General features: G+C 46.5%; 1 protein-coding gene across 3 annotated transcripts in view; it reads left to right on the forward strand.

Moving 5' to 3' along the window:
* Positions 1-15,753, forward strand: part of LOC142248982 (E3 ubiquitin-protein ligase HECTD3-like) — a 35,462-nt gene extending 19,709 nt beyond the window's left edge. For all 3 annotated transcript variants that reach the window (XM_075320508.1, XM_075320510.1, XM_075320509.1), the window contains exons 9-22: positions 272-437; positions 1,716-1,797; positions 2,907-3,089; positions 3,197-3,249; positions 5,597-5,661; positions 9,321-9,424; positions 9,731-9,850; positions 9,922-10,011; positions 10,148-10,354; positions 10,832-10,961; positions 11,036-11,110; positions 15,015-15,096; positions 15,201-15,263; positions 15,458-15,753. In XM_075320508.1, coding sequence (XP_075176623.1) covers positions 272-437; positions 1,716-1,797; positions 2,907-3,089; positions 3,197-3,249; positions 5,597-5,661; positions 9,321-9,424; positions 9,731-9,850; positions 9,922-10,011; positions 10,148-10,354; positions 10,832-10,961; positions 11,036-11,110; positions 15,015-15,096; positions 15,201-15,263; positions 15,458-15,542 — 1,505 coding nt within the window. In that variant the 3' untranslated portion in view covers positions 15,543-15,753. The remainder of the gene's footprint in view (positions 1-271; positions 438-1,715; positions 1,798-2,906; positions 3,090-3,196; positions 3,250-5,596; positions 5,662-9,320; positions 9,425-9,730; positions 9,851-9,921; positions 10,012-10,147; positions 10,355-10,831; positions 10,962-11,035; positions 11,111-15,014; positions 15,097-15,200; positions 15,264-15,457) is intronic.
* Positions 15,754-24,489: the final 8,736 nt, after the last annotated feature.

The following is a 24,489-nucleotide window of genomic DNA, read 5'->3' on the forward strand; positions in this document are numbered from 1 at the left end:
GGGCAGGTAAGTGCGTGTGAAGCTGCCGTAGCGATAATGTTCACTACGGCAGCTATCACAAGATATCGCATGTGCGATGGGGGCGGGGACTATCGCGCTCAAAGCGTTCAAAGTACCCCTTAGTCATAATTGGTTGTTAGAAAAATGTCCCCAATTACTGTACATAAAACGATCTTAAAAATGTTACAGAATTGAAATACAAGACCTATTACTAAGCCAAAACTTATAGGGCTGGAGCTTTCATTTTTGCTTTCTGTGTTTCTTCCCGTAGATGAAGGATATAACGTCCGGATCCACGGGATAAAGATTGAGTCCTCTAAGGTGAGGGATTTGGGGATAATGGCCGACATGTTTCACCCTCCCAACCTGGTACGATACCCGCGCCTGGAAGCCATTGATCCTGACGTCCTGTACCGGCGAGCCACAGTCATCCAGAGGTCGGTGCACGTGACACAAAGTCATTATATAAGCCATATTGCTTGTCTGCAGCTTTCCCCGACACTAAGGGCTTATTCACATGAGCACATAAGGACCGTATCATCTGGTCTGACCTCGTGTATATGATGCTGTTAATTCATGTTAGGAGATCTGAACCATATGACGGACCAGAAAATGCAATAATTGTACTGTCCGGTAATTAAAAGGAAATCAGAGGTAGTGCGGTATAACACACTGTGTAAGGTACCTATAACAGCACAATCTGCTGCACCATTGGGCCACAATGCGGCTTATATTGGTATGTAAATAAGGTTTGCATGCGCACTGTCGGATGTCTGTGCATTTGCAGTCTACGGCTCCTCTTTGCTTCTCTCCGCTCTTGCTTTTTGATTGACAGCAGAGACATCGGCTTCTGCTGCACAACGTCACCTCTGCTTTAAACTGTTGTGTGGAGAAGCGGAGAGGATGCATAGACTGCAGGGGCACGGATACACCCACCAGTGCAATTTCGGCACAATGGCGCTGTAATAGGCATCTTTTATAATGTGTTATACTGCACTACCTCCGCTTACACAGGGGGAGAGTTAAGCGGGCTTTACACGCTGCAATATCATTAATGAATTATCGTCGGGGTCACGGTGTTTGTAACGCACATCCGTCGTCATTAACGATATCACAGTATGTGACACTTATGAGCGACCTTAAATGATCGCAAAAGCGGCCAAAATCATTTGTCGCGGAAGGGTCGCCTTGAAACAAAAAATCGTTTTCTGCTTATTAGCGATGTTGTTCCTCGTTCCTGCGGCAGCACACATCGCTGTGTGTGACACCGCAGGAGCGAGGAACATCTCCTACCTGCCTCCACCGGCAATGCGGAATGAAGGAGGTGGGCGGGATGTTCCAGCCGCTCATCTCCGCCCCTCAGCTTCTATTGGACGCCTGCAATGTGACGTCGCTGTGACGCCGCACGAACCGCCCCCTTAGAAAGGAGGCGGTTCGCCGGCCAGAGCGACGTCGCAGGGCAGGTAAGTCCCTGTGATGGGGGTAAGCGAGGTTGTGCGGCACGGGCAGCGATTTGCCCATGTCGCACAACCGACGGGGGCGGGTACGATTGCTTGCGAACTCGCTAGCGAGATCGCAGCGTGTAAAGCCCGCTTTACTGACCTATAAGACCTGACTGATGATGATGACTTATCGACTGATATTTGCTGAAATGTGATATTTTAGGGAAACCGATTCTTAATAAGAGACTATTTCATTACATTTTCCTTCTCCAGATTTGTTCGGCTGCTCGATATCATCCTCCATCACCTGGTTCCCTTCTGGGACCACAGTATCGGCACTTTCACCCAGCTGAAGGTGAGATTCTCATGTCCATCAGCCTTGTAAATCCCATGACTGCAAACATTCGCCCTGACCCGATACTTCTCACAGCAGATATTATTATTATTTATTATTATAGCGTCATTTATTCCATGGTGCTTTACAAGTGAAAGAGGGTATACGTACAACAATCATTAACAGTACAAAACAGACTGGTATAGGAGGAGAGAGGACCCTGCCCGCGAGGGCTCACAGTCTACAGGGGATGGGTGATGGTACAATAGGTGAGGACAGAGCTGGTTGCGCAGTGGTGTACTGGACTGAGGGCTATTGTAGGTTGTAGGCTTGTTGGAAGAGGTGGGTCTTGAGGTTCCTCTTGAAGCTTTCCACGGTAGGGAGAGTCTGATGTGCTGAGGTAGAGCGTTCCAGAGTATGGGGGAGGCACGGGAGAAATCTTGTACGCGATTGTGGGAAGAGGAGATAAGAGAGGAGCAAAGAAGGAGATCTTGTGAGGATCTGAGGTTGCGTGCAGGTAGGTACCGGGAGACTAGGTCACAGATGGGAAGGCAGTGAAGGGATTGGCAGAGTGGTGAGGCTGGGGAGTAGCGAGGGGAGAGGTGGATTAAGCGGGCTGCAGAGTTTAGGATAGATTGGAGGGGTGCAAGAGTGTTGGAAGGGAGGCCAGAGAGCAGGAGGTTGCAGTAGTCGATGCGGGAGATGATGAGGGAATGCACTAATGTTTTTGCGGATTCTTGGTTAAGGAAAGCACGGATCCGGGAGATATTTTTGAGTTGTAATCGGCATGAGTTGAAGAGGGCTTGGATGTGTGGCTTGAAGGATAGAGCAGAGTCGAGGGTTACTCCAAGGCAACGAGCAGATTTGTTTCAATTGCATCCAGCTTGAAATTTGAACTTCAGTATGATAGCGGGTTTTTTCTTCCTGCCCTGATACATTGTAACAACTTATATGCACAGGAGAAAGGTTTGAGCTGCTGAGGTTAAAGGCCACATTGTTATATTGGGAAAAACCCATCAGCTGTGTGTGCAGGAGAAGATCAGGGCCGTATAATCAGCTACACACAGACCACCCTATTAGCATTTATTTGCGGGCACTGGGCCTTTACTGTATCATCCCTCTGATTTCAGCACATTAAGCAGTTCCTGCTTCTGTCCAAACGCCGCTATCGCCTCATTACTAAGTGCCTGAAGGACTCCGAGACCAAGAAACCCGACTCCATTCCCTGCCTGTATATAAACCGCAGGCTGGCGGCGGAGCACAGGGACAACCCGGCCCTGGACCCCACCTACAAGAAGACCGTCTTCAGCCAGGTACTGAGGGGTTAATGCCGAACATATGAATAGGGACCATTCGTAGCGCTAAAAAAACCAACACATTAATTATGCACATTTTATTTTTTGATGGTCTCTGTCCCCAGGTATATGAAAGTCTAAAACCCACAGACGAGTCCAAGAAGTCGCTGGATTACCGGTCAGTGCAGCCGCGTGCCAAGTCCGTACGTTGTACAGTACAGACCAAATGTTTGGACACGCCTTCTCATTCAAAGAGTTTCTTTATTTTCATGACTATGAAAATTGTAGATTCACATTGAAGGCATCAAAACTATGAATTATCACATGTGGAATGAAATACTTAACAAAAAAATGTGAAACAACTGAAAATATGCCTTATATTCTAGGTTCTTCAAAGTAGCCATCTTTTGCTTTGATTACTGCTTTGCACACTCTTGGCATTCTCTTGATGAGCTTCAAGAGGTAGTCACCGGAAATGGTCTTCCAACAGTCTTGAAGGAGTTCCCAGAGATGCTTAGCACTTGTGGGCCTTTTGCCTTCACTCTGCGGGTCCAGCTCACCCCAAACCATCTCGATTGGGTTCAGGTCTGGTGACTATGGAGGCCAGGTCATCTGGCGTAGCACCCCATCACTCTCCTTCTTAGTCAAATAGCCCTTACTTAGGGCGGCTTTGCACGTTGCAACATCGCAGGTGCGAAGTCAGTGGGGTCAAATCGAAAGTGACGCAAATCCAGCGTCACTTTCGACATCGTAGTGTGTAAAGCCTAGATGATACGATTAATGAGCGCAAAAGCGTTGTTATCGTATCATCGGTGCAGGCTCCGACTTTTTTCATAATTACGCTGCCACGACACGTACGATGTTGTTCCTCATTCCTGCTGCAGCACACATCGCTGTGTGTGAAGCCGCAGGAGCAAGGAACATCACCTTACCTGCCTCCCGGCTGCAATGAGAAGGAAGAAGGTGAGCGGGATGTTTACATCCTGCTCATCTCCTCCCCTCCGCTCCTATTGGCCGCCTGCCGTGTGACATCGCTATGACGCCACACGACCCGCCCCCTTAGGAAGGAGGCGGGTCGCCGGCCAGAGCGATGGTTGCAGGGCAGGTGAGTGCATGTGAAGCTACGCCAGCTATCACAAGATATCGTACCTGCGACGGGGGCGGTGACTATCGCGTGCGACATCGCAGCATCGGCTTGCGATGTCGCAACGTGCAAAGCCCGCCTTAGCCTGGAGGTGTGTTTGGGGTCATTGTCCTGTTGAAAAATAAATGATGGTCCAACTAAACGCAAACTGGATGGAATAGCATGCCGCTGCAAGATGCTGTGGTAGCCATGCTGGTTCAGTATGCCTTCAATTTTGAATAAATCCCCAACAGTGTCACCATCAAAGCACCCCCACACCATCACACCTCCTCCTCCATGCTTCACGGTGGGAACCAGCCATGTATAGTCCATCCATTCACCTTTTCTGCATCACACAAAGACACGGTGGTTGGATCCAAAGATCTCAAATTTGGACTCATCAGATCAAAAGCACAGATTTCCACTGGTCTAATGTCCATTCCTTGTGTTCTTTCGCCCAAACAAGTCTCTTCTGCTTGTTGCCTGTCCTTAGCAGTGGTTTCCTAGCAGCTATTTTACCATGAAGACCTGCAGCACAAAGTTTCCTCTTAACAGTTGTTCTAGAGATGTGTCTGCTGCTAGAACTCTGTATGGCATTGACCTGGTCTCTAATCTGAGCTGCTGTTAACCTGTGATTTCTGAGGCTGTGACTCGGATAAACTTATCCTCTGCAGCAGAGGTGACTCCTGGTCTTCCTTTCCTGGGGCGGTCCTCATGTGAGCCAGTTTCTTTGTAGCATTTGATGGTTTTTGCCACTGCACTTGGGGACACTTTCAAAGTTTTCCCAATTTTTCGGACTGACTGACCTTCATTTCTTAAAGTAATGATGGCCAGTCGTTTTTGTTTACTTAGCTGCTTTTTTCTTGCCATAATACAAATTCCAACAGTCTATTCAGTAGGACTATCAGTTGTAGGGCACACCTGTGAAGTGAAAACCATTTCCGGTGATTACCTCTTGACGCTCATCAAGAGAATGCCAAGAGTGTGCAAAGCCGTAATCAAAGCAAAAGGTGGCTACTTTGAAGAACCTAGAATATAAGACATATTTTCAGTAGTTTCACATCTTTTTGTTAAGTATTTCATTCCACATGTGTTAATTCATAGTTTTGATGCCTTCAAACTGAATCTACAATTTTCATGAGTCATGAAAATAAAGAAAACTCTTTGAATTAGAAGGTGTGTCCAAACTTTTAGTCTGTACTGTATCTCTGTGATGCTACAACTGTTCTATATAAAGTTTTCCTCCTGTTCTTGGACGTTTCATAGACTTTTCTATAACCATTTGATAATCCAGAATTTCATAATTTGACATTGATCGGATGGCAGATTAATGGAATTCTCCTATATATCCGTTATTATGATGTATTGGTCATTATAACGACGCCCCCATGTGTCCCTCTAGGTGGCCGGTGACTTACAACCAATGGTGGGAATGTAAATTCATCGCAGAAGGAATCATTGATCACGGTAAAAGGCCAGGGGGAGTGTCTGGAGGTGACAGTGAGGCCTCATTAATTTTGTGTGGGGTTTTCTACTGACTGTACGTTTACGATAATAGGTATTTCATACTCTGCCGATTTTGCAAGTTTTCCTACCTACAAAGAATGTCAACTGTGACAGACTGAAAACAAAAAAACAATCCAGAAAATCATATTATATGATATTTAAATAATTAATTTGAATTTTATTGCATAAAATAAGTATTTGATACAATAGAAAACAACTTAATATTTAGTACAAAAACCTTTGTTTGTAATTACAGAGGTGGGACGGTTCCGTTAGATCTTCCCCAGGTTTGCGCACACTGCAGCAGGGATTTTGGCGACTCCTCCATACAGATCTTCTCCGGATCTTTCAGGTTTCGGGGCTGTCACTGGGCAATATTGAGTTTCAGCTCCTCCAAAGATTTTCTATTGGGTTCAGTTCAGGCCACTCCAGGACTTTGAAATGCTTCTTACGGAGCCGCTCCTTAGTCACCCTGGTTTTGTGTTTCGGGTCATTGTCATGCTGGAAGACCCAGTCACGACCCATCTTCAATGCTCTTATTGAAAGCAGGTTGTTGGCCAAAATCTCGCGATACATGACCCCATCCATCCGCCATTCAATACGGTGCAGTCATCCTGTCCCCTTTGCAGAAAAGCACTGCCAAAGTATAATGTTTCCACCCCCATGCTTCATTGTTGGGATGGTGTTCTTGGGGTTGTACTCATCCTTATTCTTCCTCCAAACACAGTTAGTGGTATTGATACCAAAAAGATCTATTTTGGTCTCATCTGACCACATGACCTTCTCCCATGTATGCTCTGGATCATCCAAATGGTGATTGGCAAACTGCAGACAGGCCCGGACATGTGCTGGCGTGAGCAGGGGGACCTTTTTTAATCCATGGTTGCGTAGTGTGTTTGGGACACACAGAGCACAATGTACTCAGAGCACCGGGCATGGGGTGGATCGTCTAGCATGTGTCACGGCTATTGGTGGCCAAGCCCATGTCCTGGTGCTCTGGTGACAGTGAAAAGCATGTGGCTTTGGGTGTGCGGGGATTTATGCCGTCATTACTGTTTTCTCTAGGTGGTTAATGGCGTGACCCTTGATGTTGGTGCAGGAAAAACAGAAGAGTCAGGAGACTTGTTTAAACAGTAAAACAGATTTCTTTCACTTATTCAGCATTAAAAAATGTACACAGCCGTGGTTGGTATAACATGCCTCCATAGACAGGCAGATAACAGAAGCAGTGAACCAGTCATGTCACAGGCGTGATATTCAGCAAGTGTGAACAGAGCCTATCCTGTTGTCAAACCTGACACAATAGAGGTGGCTTTCTCTATCCCACTTAGGTGGTGTCCTCTATCCCACTTAGGTGGTGTCCTCTATCCCACTTAGGTGGTGTCCTCTATCCCACTGAGGTGATGTTCCCCAGCAGACTCCAGAGTTCCTGCTCCCCCGTCTGACCATCATGTAAAGTAATCTCTCCTGTGTACCCATTTTCCCTATGGCCCGTATTCCTCCTATCTCCACAGCTTTGAGTTTTGGGTTAGGCTAGGACGCTGTGGAGACCAGGACATTCCATCTGCCTAAAAAGGTGCAAGTCCTAAGAGGTCCTACTTTTGGTATTGGGTCAGTCCGTTCCCATACAGCCGGCTGGACCGGGGGTTAGCGTTCCCTTACATGTTTCTGGCTTGTGCACTCGCTGAGTTCCAACTTTACTCTGACTAAAACCTGAGGTAACGGCAGATAGGTGCACCAAGACTCTGCCCACCAGGCTATTCTGCCCAGCAACGAGGCCTGTGGGGAGTCTGGCCAGCAACGAGGCCTGTGGGGAGTCTGGCCAGCAACGAGGCCTGTGGGGAGTCTGGCCAGCAACGAGGCCTGTGGGGAGTCTGGCCAGCAACGAGGCCTGTGGGGAGTCTGGCCAGCAACGAGGCCTGTGGGGAGTCTGGCCAGAAACGAGGCCTGTGGGGAGTCTGGCCAGCAACGAGGCCTGTGGGGAGTCTGGCCAGCAACGAGGCCTGTGGGGAGTCTGGCCAGCAACGAGGCCTGTGGGGAGTCTGGCCAGCAACGAGGCCTGTGGGGGGAGTCTGGCCAGCAACGAGGCCTGTGGGGGGAGTCTGCCCAGCAACGAGGCCTGTGGGGAGTCTGCCCAGCAACGAGGCCTGTGGGGAGTCTGGCCAGCAACGAGGCCTGTGGGGAGTCTGGCCAGCAACGAGGCCTCTGGGGAGTCTGCCCAGCAACGAGGCCTGTGGGGAGTCTGCCCAGCAATGAGGCCTGTGGGGAGTCTGCCCAGCAACGAGGCCTGTGGGGAATCTGCCCAGCAACGAGGCCTCTGGGGAGTCTGCCCAGCAACGAGGCCTGTGGGGAGTCTGCCCAGCAACGAGGCCTGTGGGGAGTTTAACTCCTGATGTAAAAGTGTATTCGGAATAAATCACTTTGATAGTACCCAACTCTGGGGTACTACATGTTACTAACTAATCTTTGAGACTGTGGTCCCAGCTCTCTTCAGGTCATTGACCAGGTCCTCTCGTGTGTTTCTGAGCTGCTTCCTGACATTTCTCAGAATCCTCCTTACCCCACGAGGTAAGATCTTGTATGGATCGCCAGACCGAGTAAGACTGATAGATCTTGTTTCTTCCATTTTCTAATAATGGCACCAACAGTTGTTGCCTTCTCACCAAGCCGCTTGCCTATTGTGCTGTAGCCATCCCAGCCTTGTGCAGGTCTACAGTTTTGTCCCTGGTGTCCTTAGACAGCTCTTTGGTCTTGGCCATGGTGGAGAGGTTGGAGCGTGATTGAGTGTGTGGACAGGTGTATTTTATACAGGTACCGCGTTCAAACAGGAGCAATTAATACAGGCAATGAGGGCAGAGGAGGAGAAAAAATAACAGGTCTATGAGAGCCAGAATTCTTGCTGGTTAAAAATCATACGATTTTCTGCATTTTTTGGGGGGGATTCTGTTTGTCATAGTTGAAGTTACCTATTATAAAAATTACAGACCTCTCCATTCTTTGTAGGTGGGAAAACGTGCAAAATCGGCTGCGTATCACATACTTCTTTTCCTCACTGTATTCCCTCACCCACTCTATTAGTATATCATAGTACATCATGCCCAGCTATTCCGACATCTGTGGTCTCCTAGGGCTGTATCCAACCCCTTTATTGCTCTGTAACACTAACCTAGCCTTTGTACTGTCAATGTGACCTCACTATAGAAATGCATGGTAATCCGGCAGTAACCAACAACCTATATAATAAAACATTACACTGACTTACTTTCCGTAATTTTTTTAAATTTAATATATGAGCCAAAAATGATCCCTCTTAGTAATTTGTGATCAGGTAGACTGTTCTGTGCAGATCACGGACACTGATGGTGTCGCTGTCAGAGGTAACATCATCCTGCTACTGACAAATAATGTGCAATATATTCCATCACTCACTAATTCTGTGTTGGGTTTTCTACTGATTATATCCCCATCCCTTACAGTATTGATATAACCCCATCATGCCCAGCTATTCCAATATTTGTGGGAGGGTATAATTCAGGAGCGTATTGATGCTGTACAATTCACATTACATATTTAGTTCTATTTTTATGTGTTTTAAAATGTTTTTTAATCTACTAAAATAGGTGGAGGTTTTCGCGATAGTCTGGCTGATATCTCAGAGGAGCTTTGCCCCAGTTCTGCTGATTCTTCGGTGCCGCTGCCATTTTTCGTGCGGACGTCAAACCAGGTGAAAATGCCTAAAGCTTACTGTCCTATTTACACCACATGTAGTATCTCTGCTGGAAACAGTCAGCAAGCTTGTGGACTGACCCCATGTATTTACTTAGCATATCCATCTAGCTGATGAAGCACACAGGGCTGACACTTGCAGTTATGGGTGGCACAGTGATCCCCTATTGAGTGTTTGCAGACTATTACCAGTCATGTTGGGTATCACCCATTGGAGCAGCTGAGTATTCGCTCATGGGTCACATCATCCCTGTCTGCCATGACGATATCGGATATTTACATATTATGATTCCTTCTGTTCCAGGGTAATAACATCGGGGAGGCGCGGGATATGTACCTACCCAACCCATCCTGCAGGGATATGGCACACTACATTTGGATCGGGCAACTGATGGGCGCAGCTCTGAGGGGAAAAGAGTTCCTGGTAGTTCAGTGTTTGTGTGTGCTGTGTTCTCTGTGTCTCGCCGCTCTCCACTGACTGCCCTGTGCTCGTAGGTCCTGGCGTTACCTGGTCTCATATGGAAGCGGCTGACGGCAGAGGAAGTGAGCTGGAGCAAGGATTTCCCCGCCGTCGATTCCCTACTTGTAAGTGCAGGATCTTTGACTATATACCGTGTGTCCTGTACCATCAGCGCCGGTGTGTGGAACCTGCCCACGCTCAGTACGGTCTGGTAATCACTGTACATGTCTTGACCTGATGAGGGCGCTGTTCCTCTCACAGGTGAAGCTGCTGGAGATGATGGAGCTGATGGATAAGGACACATTTGAGTTTAAGTTTGGTGAGGAGCTGACGTACACAACGGTGCTCAGCGATCAGAGAATGGTGGAGCTGGTACCTGGCGGCAGCAACATATCTGTGCGCTATGAGGACCGCCTGGAATTCATCAAAATGGTGCAGAAAGCGCGGCTGGAGGAGAGCAAAGAGCAAGTAAGAGACCAGAGAGGAGGAAGTATCTGCAGCTCTGATATTCAGTCTCCAGAGCTGCACTCACTATTTTGCTGGTGCAGTCACTGTGTACATACATTACATTACTGAGCCTGGGTTATAGCCTGTATTATATTCCAGAGCTGCACTCACTATTCTGCTAGTGCAGTCCCTGTGTACATACATTACATTACTTATCATGTATTATACTCCAGAGCTGCACTCACTATTCTGCTGGTGCGGTCACTGTGTACATACATTACATTACTGATCCTGAGTTACATCCTGTATTATACTCCAGAGCTGCACTCACTATTCTGCTGGTGCAGTCACTGTGTACATACATTACTTATCATATATTATACTCCAGAGCTGCACTTGCTCATGTTTATGGAGACTCATATGTTCCCTGTAGCAGTTCCTTTGAGTTTCCTGTTGTTTCTGTTTTCTCACTGGCCGCCATGTTTCTTGGTCTTGTAGATTGACGCCCTCCAGGCCGGGTTGCTGAAAGTCATTCCTCAGGCTGTTTTGTATCTTCTCACCTGGCAGGAACTGGAGAAGAGAGTCTGCGGAGACCCCGAGATCTCTGTGGAGGCCCTAAAAAAGCTCAGTAAGTTTGCAGATGGACCATGTGTATAATCTGTGCAGCGTTATCATGGCTGACGCGTTTCATGTCCTCTGCAGCTCGCTTTAAGAATCTGGAACCAACAGATATTCGAGTTCAGTATTTCTGGGAGGCGCTAAACAACTTCACAAACAGTGAGTGTTACCTGCCTGCGGGGGAATAGAAAATGGTTTCCCCTGTTCGTCTACCTCTGTTGGTGTTATCACACTCCAGTCCTGACCCTCCCCACACTATGCTTTCTCTGGTGTTTCTAAGTTACACAGGCAGGCTTGGATGTCAACCAGCTGTGTGCTCATTAATGGTCAGACTAAAGGGTACTTTACACGCTGCAACATCGCTAGCGATAGCATCCACCCCCGTCGTTCGTGCGACATGTGGTGATCGCTGCCGTAGCGAACAGTGTCACACGCACATACCTTTTCAGCGACGTTGCTGTGACCGCCGAACAATCCCTCCTTTAAGAGGGAGGTTCGTTCAGCGTCATAGCGATGTCACTGTGGCGTCACTAAGTGGCCGCCCAATAGCAGAGGAGGGACATAGATGAGCGGCCGGAACATGCCGCCCACCTCCTTCCTTCTTCGTTGCCGGTGGACGCAGGTAAGGAGATGTTCGCCGTTCCTGCGGTGTCACATAGCGATGTGTGATGCCCCAGGAACTAGGAACAACCAGCAGCATGCACCACCAACGATATTATGAAAAGGAGCGACGTGTCAACGATCGACGATTTTTCACGTTTTTGCGATCATTGATCGTCACTCCTAGGTGTCACACGTTGCGATGTCGCTACCGGCGCCGGATGTGCATCACTAACGACGTGACCCTGACGATATATCGTTAGCGATGTCGCAGCGTGTAAAGCACTTTTAAAAAGAGTTAACGTCTGCTAGCCTGCTGGTTACCTCTGGGATCACATGTTGTTGGAAACCTATCACATTTACCCACCCACCTTTTTAAGATGGAGGAATCTGTCTTCCCGTGCTAACTATAGTTTATTGCTGTTTTGGTCTGTGTGCTGTTGTGTCCCAGTTCTGCTGTTGATTATATGGCTTGGTGCTTGGAGTTGTTGTGAATTGCTCTCGTCATCTTGTTATTTCCTCCCTGCTCTTATTTTCCTCCTTACCTCTTATTGTCTTACCTTTGTGTGAGCGTGCTGTGAGATAGAGTTTTTGTTTCCCGTTTGTGTGTCTCTGTTGGTTTTCTCACACTCCTGTCCCGGCTCTGGCCTCGCGTAGGGGGAGGGACTAAAAGATCAGGGCTGGTCAGGAAGGCGGCTCAGACATCCTCACCTTCAGAGGTAATGCTGAGATAAGGGATGGCTAGGGCTTCCCTAGTCTGAGGGCCAGTCTAGGAGCCCCTGTCCCCTGCTATACGAGATCATCGTGACATTAGCATGAATTTACAGGATTTATGGAGAATGTTTGAAATATAAGCCCTACCCCAAAAATAAGCCCTAGTTACAGTCAGAGCCAGAGTTAGACGAGTCAAACTGAGCAGTTTCTCAGGGCCCCCCTCTCTTAGGAACCCAAACCCTAATGCGGGCTTTACACAATGCGATCTATCGTGCGATCGCATGTGTGATTGTACCCGCCCCCGTCGTTTGTGCGTCACGGGCAAATCGCTGCCCGTGTCGCACAAAGTTGTTAAAGCGCCGTCACACGTACTTACCTGCTGTGTGACCTCGCTGTGGGCGGCGAAAATCCTCTTCCTGAAGGGGGAGGGACGTTCGGCTTCACAGCGACGTCACACAGCCGCCGGCCAATAGAAGCGGAGGGGCGGAGATGAGCGGGACGTAAATATCCCGCCCACCTCCTTCCTTCCGCATAGCTGGCGGGTGCCGCGGGACTCAGGTAAGCTGAGTTCATCGTTCCCGGGGTATCACACGGAGCAATGTGTGCTACGATGAACAACCGGCGCCATGAAAAATAAACAATATTTTAAAACCGAGCGACGAGTACACGACTCACGATTTGTGAGCGATTCTGCGTCGCTCGGAGGTGTTACACGAGACGACGTCGTGAACGATGCCGGATGTGCGTCACGAAAACTGTGACCCCGACGATGCATCGCACGATAGCTCGTCTCGTGTAAAGCCCGCATAAGCCCTAGCGCATCTTTCGAAGGAAAAAGTAATATAAAACCCGTTCTTATTTTCAGGGAAACATAGAAAGTGCAGAACTCCAGGCTTCCATCGTAAAATAGGGGTGAGGTCAGATAATAAATGTCCAAGGTGTAATTTTGAAAATGCTCATTTACTGCACATGCTATGGGAATATTGTATGAATCGGTTATATGTTGCTACAAAATGGAAAATGTGAGTTGGTTACTAAAAATGTATCTGATTTAAAAAAAAAATAAAATTCCTCCGTCTTGAGATGAAAGAAGATTCTTAATAAGGAGTAAATTGCAAAGTTGCTTGTTTTTATGTGCACTTTACAATTTTAACTATTTAAGAACCTTACATGTTTTCCTTTGTTATGGACATGGTAATGGACTGTTATGAGTATTAAGAATTATATGAAGATATCCAAAAACAGGACTTAAAATGGCGATTGAACTGTACTCACATATGGGACTTTCTGGTCATAAGTGAATCATGCTGACTTAGCTTAATATAAAATGATGAAACACACATTATCTAATATATAAGTGTGTGTGTGTGTGTGTGTGTGTGTGTGTGTGTGTGTGTGTCCGGGATTGGCATCTGCACCGTCGCAGCTACAGCCACAAAATTTTGCACACTCACACTTCTAGACCCCGAGAGCGTCATAGGCTATGTTTTGAGGGGAAATTTTAACCCCGCGCTTTACAGTTATTCACAAAAAAACCTGCCTCCATTAAAGCGAATGGAGCTGGGAGTCACAGTACAGCCAAAACTTCAGAAGAATGCGCAGCCACGCCCTTATATGGAATGTTGGCGTGTCACAATCCAGCCAGGGAAAGAGACAGACACAGACAGAGAAAGAGGCAGACACAGACAGGGTAAGACATAGATAGGGTAAGAGACAGACACAAAGACAGACACAGACAAAGAGACAGACTGACAGGGAAAGAGAGGGAAAGAGAGAGACAGGTTAAGAGACAGACACAGACAGGTAAAAAGACAGACACAGACAAAGAGACAGGCAAAGAGACAGACACAGGGAGACAGACAGACATGGAAAGAGAGGGAAAGAGACAGACAGGGAAGGAGACAGACAAAGACAGGTAAATAGACAGACACAGGGAAAGAGACAGAGGGAAAGAGACAGACAGGGAAAGAGAGGGAAAGAGACAGGCAGGGAAAGAGAGGGAAAGAAACAGACAGGAAAAGTGACAGAGATAGACAGGGAAAGAGATAGATAGACAGACAGGGAAAGAGATTGAGACAGACAGAGACAGTCAGAGACAGACAGGGAAAGAGAGAGATATACAGACGGGGAGACAGACATAATTACATTTATATCTATTTGTTTTTTGTGTGCAGAATACATTTTTGTTAATACATTCTATTTTGTTAACAGCAGTTATTAACCCGGGCGAAGCCGGGTAGTACAGCTAGTATGTATGTATGTATGTATGGATATGTGTATATATATATATATATATATATATATATATATATATATATAATGAATAAGCTCTTCTTGCAGTTTACCCAATAGGAGACGTGTTACGTATTCTTGGCTCCTAAACAACTGATTTCTTTAATTGTATCTGTACTTCCGCAATTAAACCAGTCATATTTCTACCTAGATCTGTGTGCACATCACTGGTCTGTGTGGATGAATAGCATGCATGCTGATAAAATGACTCGTAATATGATTTGGAAGCAGACGGGTTTAAGATGTGGATGCATAACTTGGATTGCATCACCCTAAATTATGCTCCCCCTTTACACCTTTAACCTGTGGTTCTTCATCTGTTCCACAAGTATAACTCCCTCATTCGGCTATCGGGGCATGCTGGGAGTTGTAGTTTTGCCATAGGGTACAGGTCACGGGTATAGGTGATTTCCTTCTTTCGTAATCCTACAAAACGCTCTGGTCTTGTGCTTTTCAGAGGATCGCAGCCGCTTCCTCAGGTTCGTCACGGGACGGAGTCGTCTTCCTGCTCCAATATATATTTATCCGGATAAATCCGGGTGAGTACGGAGGGGCGCTAGGATTTATGCAGCAGATCTGCAGCGGACACAGTCTGAGGCCTCAGCTGCATCCTCCCTATAACCCTGTGATTTCTCATCCTCAGCTCAGACTCCCTCCCCGAATCCTCCACCTGCTCCAACTGTTTATACCTCCCCAACTACCCCAGGTACAGTATCTGCAAACCGCCGCTCCAGCCTCTGCTCATCCATTATCATCACAGCCATGTGTCACCGAGGAAAACAGAGGATTCCAGAATCGGTTATTCATTGTATGATTATCTGCTGTCATGAATAATGCCGCCATCTGCACACACACAGGCGCTATTCATTACTTCGTATGATGCTATTTTTTTTTTTCCAGCGCCAAGATCTGTGAGGAGAAGCTGCGCTACGCTGCGTACAACTGTGTGGCCATCGATACAGACATGAGCCCGTGGGAGGAATAAGATGGCGGCAGATATGACGTTCGGCCCCGGCGCAGGGAGGATTGCACTTTATTTATGTTTTTCCCTTATGGACTTTTAATACCAGTAATTGCACCAGAGACGCTTCGCTGTCGCCCGGCTCCTGCGCAGATGTCCCGGCGCGTGCTGTGTTTGCGTCATTTTTATTTTTCTAAATTGCTCCGATTGTATCCAATAAAATACAAAAAACAAATATACACCCGTCTGTTATACCCATCTGCAGCACGGTCTCTAAGGCTCGGGCTCTTGCCTTAAAGGGATTCTAGAAGGAATTTTGCGTCTTCATATGATGTGTGCAAGCAGATTTTTACAGCTGAAATCTCCCAGCATTTATTTCTTGTGTTCAGTCTCTGCACAGAGATTGATGACTATTTTCAATAACGATTAGCAGAATAGAGAGCGCAGCTCTGGAATATAATACAGGATGTAACACAGGATAAGTAATGTAATGTACAGTGGGTACGGAAAGTATTCAGACCTCTTTAAATTTTTCACTCTGTTTCATTGCAGCCATTTGGTAAATTCAAAAAAGGTTCATTTTTTTCTCATTACTGTGCACTCTGCCCCATCCCCCATCTTGACAGAAAAAAATCAGAAATGTAGACATTTTTGCAAATTTATTAAACAAGAAAACTGAAATATTACATGGTCATAAGTATTCAGCCCCTTTGCTCAGACACTCATATGCAAGTCCCATGCTGTCCATTTCCTTGTGATCCTCCTTGAGATGGTTTTACTTCTTCATTGGAGTCCAGCTGTGTGTAATTAAACTGATAGGACTTGATTTGGAAAGGCGCACACCTGTCTATATAAGACCTCACAGGGAATGTCACACCAAATGAGAATCATGAGGTCAAAGGAACTGCCCAAGGAGCTCAGAGACAGAATTGTGGCAAGACACAGATCTGGCCAAGGTTACAAAAGAATTTCTGCAGTACTCAAGGTTCCTAAGGGCACAGTGGCCTCCATAATCCTTAAATGGAAGAAGTTTGATACCACCAGAACTCTTTCTAGACCTGGCCGTCCAGCCAAACTGAGCAATCGTGGGAAAAGAGCCTTGGTGAGAGAGGTAAGGCAGGACCCCTAGATCACTGTGGCTGAGCTCCAGAGATGCAGTAGGGAGATGGGAAAAAGTTCCACAAAGTCAACTATCACTGCAACCTCCACCATTCGAGCCTTTATGGCAGAGTGGCTCGATGGAAGCCTCTCCTCAATGCAAGACATATGAAAGCTGCATAGAGTTTGCAAAAAAAACACACAAAAGGACTCCCAGACTATGAGAAATAAGATTTTCTGGTCTCACAAGACAAAAATAGAATGTTTTGGTGATACTTTTAAGCGGTATGTGGAGAAAACCAGGCACTGCTCATCACCTGCCCAATACAATCCTCACAGTGAAGCATGGTGGTGGCAGCATCATGCTATGGGGGTGGTTTTCAGCTGCAGGGACAAGACGACTGGTTGCCATTGAAAGAAAGATGAATGCGGCCAAGTACAGAGATATCCTGGAAAAAAACTTCTTCCAGAGTGCTTTGGAGCTCAGACTTGACTGAAGGTTCACCTTCCAACAAGACAATGACCCTAAGCACACAGCTAAAATAACAAAGTGGCTTCAGAACAACTCTGTGACCATTCTTGACCGGCCCAGCCAGAGCCCTGACCTAAACACAATTGAGCATCTCTGCGGAGACCTGAAAATGGCGTCCACCAACGTTCACAATCCAACCTGACGGAACTGGAGAGGATCTGCAAGAAAGAAGGGCAGAGGATCCCCAAATCCAGAGGTGAAAAACTTGTTGCATCATTCCCAAGAAGTTTCATGGCTGTCCTAGCTGAAAAGGTGCTTCTACTCAATACTGAGCAAAGGGTCTGAATACTTATGATCATGTGACTCTCGCCTACCTTGCCAAACTTCAAAAGGAACCTGAAGACCCACCTGTTCCGACAAGCCTACAACCTGCAGTAACCATCAGTTCACTATAGCACCGCACGACCATCTCTACCCTCACCTACTGTATCCTCTCACCTATCCTGTGTAGACTGTGAGCCCTCGCGGGCAGGGACCTCTCTCCTCCTGTAGACACTGAGCCCTCGTGGGCAGGGTCCTCTCTCCTCCTGTAGACTGTGAGCCCTCGCGGGCAGGGTCCTCTCTCCTCCTGTAGACTGTGAGCCCTCGCGGGCAGGGACCTCTCTTCCCCTGTAGACTGAGCCCTCGCGGGCAGGGTCCTCTCTCCTCCTGTAGACTGTGAGCCCTCGAGGGCAGGGTCCTCTCTCCTCCTGTAAACTGTGAGCCCTCGCGGGCAGGGACCTCTCTCCTCCTGTAGACTGTGAGCCCTCATGGGCAGGGTCTTCTCTCCTCCTGTAGACTGAGCCCTCGCGGGCAGGGACCTCTCTGCTCCTGTAGACTGTGAGCCCTCGCGGGCAGGGACCTCTCTCCCCCTGTAAACTGTGAGCCCTCGCGGGCAGGGTCCTCTCTCCTCCTGTAGACTGTGAGCCCTCGCGGGCAGGGTCCTCTCTCCTCCTGTAGACTGTGAGCCCTCGCGGGCAGGGACCTCTCTCCCCCTGTAGACTGTGAGCCCTCGCGGGCAGGGACCTCTCTCCTCCTGTAGACTGTGAGCCCTCGCGGGCAGGGTGCTCTCTCCTCCTGTAGACTGTGAGCCCTCCTGTACCTGTCTGTGCCTTGTTTAGTTTATCATTATTGTACTTGTCTATGTATACCCCTTTCACATGTAGAGCGCCATAGAATAAATGGCTCTATAATGATAAATAATAATAATGTGATATTTCAGTTTTTCTTGTTTAATAAAATGTGCAAAAATTTCTACATTTGTTTTTTTCTGTGAAGATGGGGGATGGGGTGCAGAGTGTACATTAATGAGAAAAAAAATGAACTTTTTTGAATTTACTAAATGGCTGCAATGAAACAAAGAGGGAAAAATTTAAAGGGATCTGAATATTTCTGTACTCACTGTATGTACACAATGACTGCACCAGCAGAATAGTGAGTGCAGCTCTGGAGCATAATACAGGATGTAACTCAGAATCAGTACAGGATAAGTAATGTAATGTATGTACACAGTGACTGCACCAGCAGAATAGTGAGTGCAGCTCTGGAGGATAATACAGGAGGTAACTCAGGATCAGTGCAGGATAAGTAATGTAATGTATAATACAGGAGGTAACTCAGGATCAGTACAGGATAAGTAATGTAATGTATGTACACAGTGACTCCACCAGCAGAATAGTGAGTGCAGCTCTGGAGTATAATGCAGCATCTATTAGACTTGTATCTAGACCTGTATTATATTGCACACAATGGCGCTCGTAGTTGGACTGACACGTCTAAGCTTGTGCATGTCTCTTAGAGTTCAGTGTTTCCTAATAATCCTTATATATTTATATATTTTGTTGCTTCTGCATTCAGAATTGATCCAGTTTTTGCTGCTTTAATTACAAGCCATAAAACTCTGCTCCATCTCTCCCTGCTGTGCGGACATCATGTAGTGAAACAGACGTCATTGCAGCATGTCACCAGGAGAGGGCGCCACAGTACAAGAGACAATAGAGGAGACTGAGTACCCAACCTGGGCATTACTGGCGGAGCTGAGATGCCGTGTACCTCCGTCCTCGGTGCTTCGTGTCACTGAACTGATTACATATTGACCCGGTATATATAAATATTCTCCCACCCAAGTGTTAAGTTCTGCATTGGACTTTAGTATTATAACGCCAACATATTCTGCAGCTCCTGTTGCATCTTCTGCGCGGCCCATGGATATGTGACAGTTCATGTAGTGGCCGGCAGGTGGCGGTAGATTTGGATGCCTCTGTACCCGCAGTCGCCTCCTTACGTTTCGCGCACAGTGTGTGTCTGTTCTGGTGTCTGTCACCTTCTGTGTGTGGGGCGGACGTGATGACGTGAGATTCAGGGTGTTGTGTGAGTCACATGGAGCTGTCAGCACCAGAAGCTGCAGCCGCCGCCGCACACCTGCAAGAAGTATCCGGAAAACGGCTGCTAGAAAGAAAGACGGACGGACATGTGCGGCTCACATCACACCCCGGGGCGACATACGGCCCGCACCCCGGGGCGACACGCGGCCCGCACCTCAGGGTAAGATATGGCCCACACCTGGACTGCAACGGAGATCCACTACTATCCTCACAAATATAGCATGGAAGAATAGCCAGAACGGCAAAGGCTCAGCCAATGATCAGCTCCAGGATGATCAGAGATGTCTCTAGTTACCTGTGAGTACTGTGACAGAAGACCGAGAAGTCCCCGCAAAGTCCCACTGTTAAAAAAACACACATAGGAGGGGCTGCTGATAAGTCTTTGGCTTTACCCAGAAAGAAACGAGATAGGATGATGAAACTTTCCATTTCTTCCACACACTCTCCACTGATGACAACGCACTTCTTACATCGGTATTCCACGTTCTGTAAGCCTAGCAATAAGAAGCATTTCTGTTGTGCCTCAAACCAGGCATTCGTAGCAGCCATAGCATCAGAAATGGTGTGAAATTTGGTCCCTTGAGGTGCTTCTTCAGATTTGGAAACAGATAGTCTAGGCGGAGGGACCTAGATCTGGTGAATAAGGTGGGTGGTCACCAGTTGGAAGCCCAGCTCTGCCAGTTTTGTCTTGGTCGCTTGTGCAGTGTGAGCGGAGGCGTTGTCTTGAAGGAACAAGATTCCTTTGGAAAGTTTGCCCCGCCTTTTGGCCTTCAGAGCTGCCTTCAATTGGTTCAAAAGTTCAATGTAATACCTTGCATTGATGGTGGAACCCTTTTGAAGGTAGTCCACTAGCAGCACGCCCTCCTTATCCTAGAACACAGGCACCGTCACCTTAGTGGCTGACTTTTGCACCCTGAACTTCTTTGGACGAGGAGAACCACTGTGCCTCCATTCTTTTGACTGCTCCTTATTTTCAGGGTCATACAAATAAATCCAGGTCTCATCCATAGTGACCAGATTGATCCAGGAATTTCTGATCAGTCCGGAAACGCTGACAAATGGACCGGGAAGTTTTCACTCGCTGCTTCTCTGATCTGTTGTCAAACATTTGGGGACCCACTTTGCAGATCACTTCCTCATGTCCAAATGTTCATGGATAATGACACAAACATGTTCATGAGAAATCCCCATGATGTCTTCTCCAGTATGAGGTTGTACCCAGCATCGACGATCTCCGGAACAACCACTCTCGCTCGTCCAGGACGTTCCTCATCATTGGGGCTGAAGTGGCCAGTTTTAAATTTGGCAACGCAGTTCTTAACTGTGGAACATGAAGGGCATTGATACCACAATGTCTGCGACATATCACCATGAATATCCTTCACTGACTTTCCTTGCAGAATCAAGAATTTTATCACTGCTCTGCTCTCAGTTACTGTGAATATCGCATTAGACTCCGCCATTTTTTTTCCCGCGTGCGTAGAACACTGTTGCCATAAGCAACAAACAGAAATAATTTTGAAAACATACAGTCAGGGCCAGAAATATTTGGACAGTGACACAAGTGTTATTTTAGCTGTTTACAAAAACATGTTCAGAAATACAATTATATATATAATATGGGCTGAAAGTGCACACTCCCAGCTGCAATATGAGAGTTTTCACATCCAAATCGGAGAAAGGGTTTAGGAATCATAGCTCTGTAATGCATAGTCTCCTCTTTTTCAAGGGACCAAAAGTAATTGGACAAGGGACTCTAAGGGCTGCAATTAACTCTGAAGGCATTTCCCTCGTTAACCTGTAATCAATGAAGTAGTTAAAAGGTCTGGGGTTGATTACAGGTGTGTGGTTTTGCATTTGGAAGCTGTTGCTGTGACCAGACAACATGCGGTCTAAGGAACTCTCAATTGAGGTGAAGCAGAACATCCTGAGGCTGAAAAAAAAAGAAAAAATCCATCAGAGAGATAGCAGACATGCTTGGAGTAGCAAAATCAACAGTCGGGTACATTCTGAGAAAAAAGGAATTGACTGGTGAGCTTGGGAACTCAAAAAGGCCTCGGCGTCCACGGATGACAACAGTGGTGGATGATCGCCGCATACTTTCTTTGGTGAAGAAGAACCCGTTCACAACATCAACTGAAGTCCAGAACACTCTCAGTGAAGTAGGTGTATCTGTCTCTAAGTCAACAGTAAAGAGAAGACTCCATGAAAGTAAATACAAAGGGTTCACATCTAGATGCAAACCATTCATCAATTCCAAAAATAGACAGGCCAGAGTTAAATTTGCTGAAAAACACCTCATGAAGCCAGCTCAGTTCTGGAAAAGTATTCTATGGACAGATGAGACAAAGATCAACCTGTACCAGAATGATGGGAAGAAAAAAGTTTGGAGAAGAAAGGGAACGGCACATGATCCAAGGCATACCACATCCTCTGTAAAACATGGTGGAGGCAACGTGATGGCATGGGCATGCATGGCTTTCAATGGCACTGGGTCACTTGTGTTTATTGATGACATAACAGCAGACAAGAGTAGCCGGATGAATTCTGAAGTGTACCGGGATATACTTTCAGCCCAAATTCAGCCAAATGCCGCAAAGTTGATCGGACGGCGCTTCATAGTACAGATGGACAATGACCCCAAGCATACAGCCAAGGCTACCCAGGAGTTCATGAGTGCAAAAAAGTGGAACATTCTGCAATGGCCATGTCAATCACCAGATCTTAACCCAATTGAGCATGCATTTCACTTGCTCAAATCCAGACTTAAGACGGAAAGACCCACAAACAAGCAAGACCTGAAGGCTGCGGCTGTAAAGGCCTGGCAAAGCATTAAGAAGGAGGAAACCCAGCGTTTGGTGATGTCCATGGGTTCCAGACTTAAGGCAGTGATTGCCTCCAAAGGATTCGCAACAAAATATTGAAAATAAAAATATTTTGTTTGGGTTTGGTTTATTTATCCAATTACTTTTGACCTCCTAAAATGTGGAGTGTTTGTAAAGAAATGTGACAATTCCTACAATTTCTATCAGATATTTTTGTTCAAACCTTCAAATTAAACGTTACAATCTGCACTTGAATTCTGTTGTAGAGGTTTCATTTCAAATCCAATGTGGTGGCATGCAGAGCCCAACTCGCCAAAATTGTGTCACTGGCCAAAGATTTCTGGACCTAACTGTATATTAGACATATAAGGCTTTCATGTGATGTAACATTCATTACCATAGAAACAAAAGATCACAAAGCCAAGGACTTATCAGCAGCCCCTCATACTGAAGCCGATACAATTTGCCAAAGAACACATCAACCGGCCTAAAGAGAAATGGAGAAACATTTTGTGGACTGATGAAAGCAAAATTGTTCTTTTTGGATCCAAGGGCCGCAGACAGTTCATCAGACGACCCCCGAACTCTGAATTCAAGCCACAGTACACTCTGAAGACCGTGAAGCATGGTGGTACAAGCATCATGATATGCGCATGGTTCTCTTACTATGGTGCCAACCTATTTACCATATACCAGGGATCATGCACCAGTTTGCATATATCCAAATGCTTAAAGAGGTCATGTTGCCTTACACTGAAGAGGAAATGCCCTTGAAATAGGAGTTTTAACAAGACAACGACCCAAAACACATCAGTAAACGAGCAAAACCTTGGTTGCAGTCCAACAAAATTGAGGTTATGGAGTGGCCAGCCAAAACCCCGGACCTCAATCCAATAGAACACTTGTGGGGTGACATCAAAAATGCCGTTTCTGAGGCAAAGCCAACAAATGCAAATACATTGTGGGATGCAGTCAAAGCATCCTGAGCTGGAATAACTGTTACTTCCGGGTCCGCAGTGAGTGCAGTGAATATTCATGAGGCATAATAAGCGGCCCGGAAGGAACAGCTGCGCCGGAGATAGGTAAGTATAAAAGTTCTTTATTATTATGCCACCTGTGTTTTCTCCGGTATGTATCACATCAGTGTGCGGTCCGTGTGACACCCATGCTGCCGGCAGAAAACCGGACATGTTGCCGTGTGGAGCACATGGACACGCGTGTGCTGCACAAAGATACACGGTCCGTGTGAAAACACAGTCGTGTGCGCAAACCCATTGAATTCAATTGGTCTACGTGTGTCCGTGTTTCCGGGACGTGTGAAAACGGACATCACATGTACCACCGGAGACACGGACTTGTGAAAGAGGCCTAATGTGGAGGTCTTCGAAAGGTTTTGTCCATATAGTGTAGATGAGAAAGAGATATGGAAAGATATTAGACAGGAAGATATAAAATACGGTGGAACCTTGGATTATGAGCATAATTGGTTTCGGGAGTGTGCTCTTAAACCAAGTTATTCTGATATCAAAGCGAATTTTCCCATAGGAAATAATTGAAACGCAGACAATTTGTTCCACAACCCAAAAATATTTACTGTATTTATACAAACTTATTACAGTAATACAAAATAATGTACAGTAAAAAACAAAGCAAATTAAACTGCACATTAGCTTACAATAGAATTGTTGGTGTGCGAGAGATACAGTATAAGCAATGTGATGTAGAGCAGAAAGAATGTACAATACTGTATCTATAAATGCAAATTGATAGACATGCTATATAGTATATACTGTATTGTACACTGGTGTACTGTATACAGTACATATGTGCAGAAAGTTATCTCCACAGTGGACCAGAGCGCGGTGAAAGGACAGAACTGGTAGTGTGCACGGTGAGTATTTGCTCTTATTGCAAAGCTTTGCTCTTACACCAAGTTACAAATTTGTAAAACGCTTTGCTTGTCTTGCAAAACGCTCTCAAACCAAGTTACTCTTAAACCAAGGTCCCACTCTACTTGGATAGATTAGATCCCCCATCATTAGGCAAGTACGAGTTCAGTAATTGGGGCCGGTGACTGCACACATTTCATTCTCTGGTAATTCAGATGTTTATACTCCGCTGACGCAGCAATCTTGAGGAATTGTTTCTGTATA

The sequence above is a fragment of the Anomaloglossus baeobatrachus genome, chromosome 8 (assembly GCF_048569485.1).
Source record: "Anomaloglossus baeobatrachus isolate aAnoBae1 chromosome 8, aAnoBae1.hap1, whole genome shotgun sequence".
In the NCBI taxonomy this organism is placed as follows: domain Eukaryota; kingdom Metazoa; phylum Chordata; class Amphibia; order Anura; family Aromobatidae; genus Anomaloglossus; species Anomaloglossus baeobatrachus.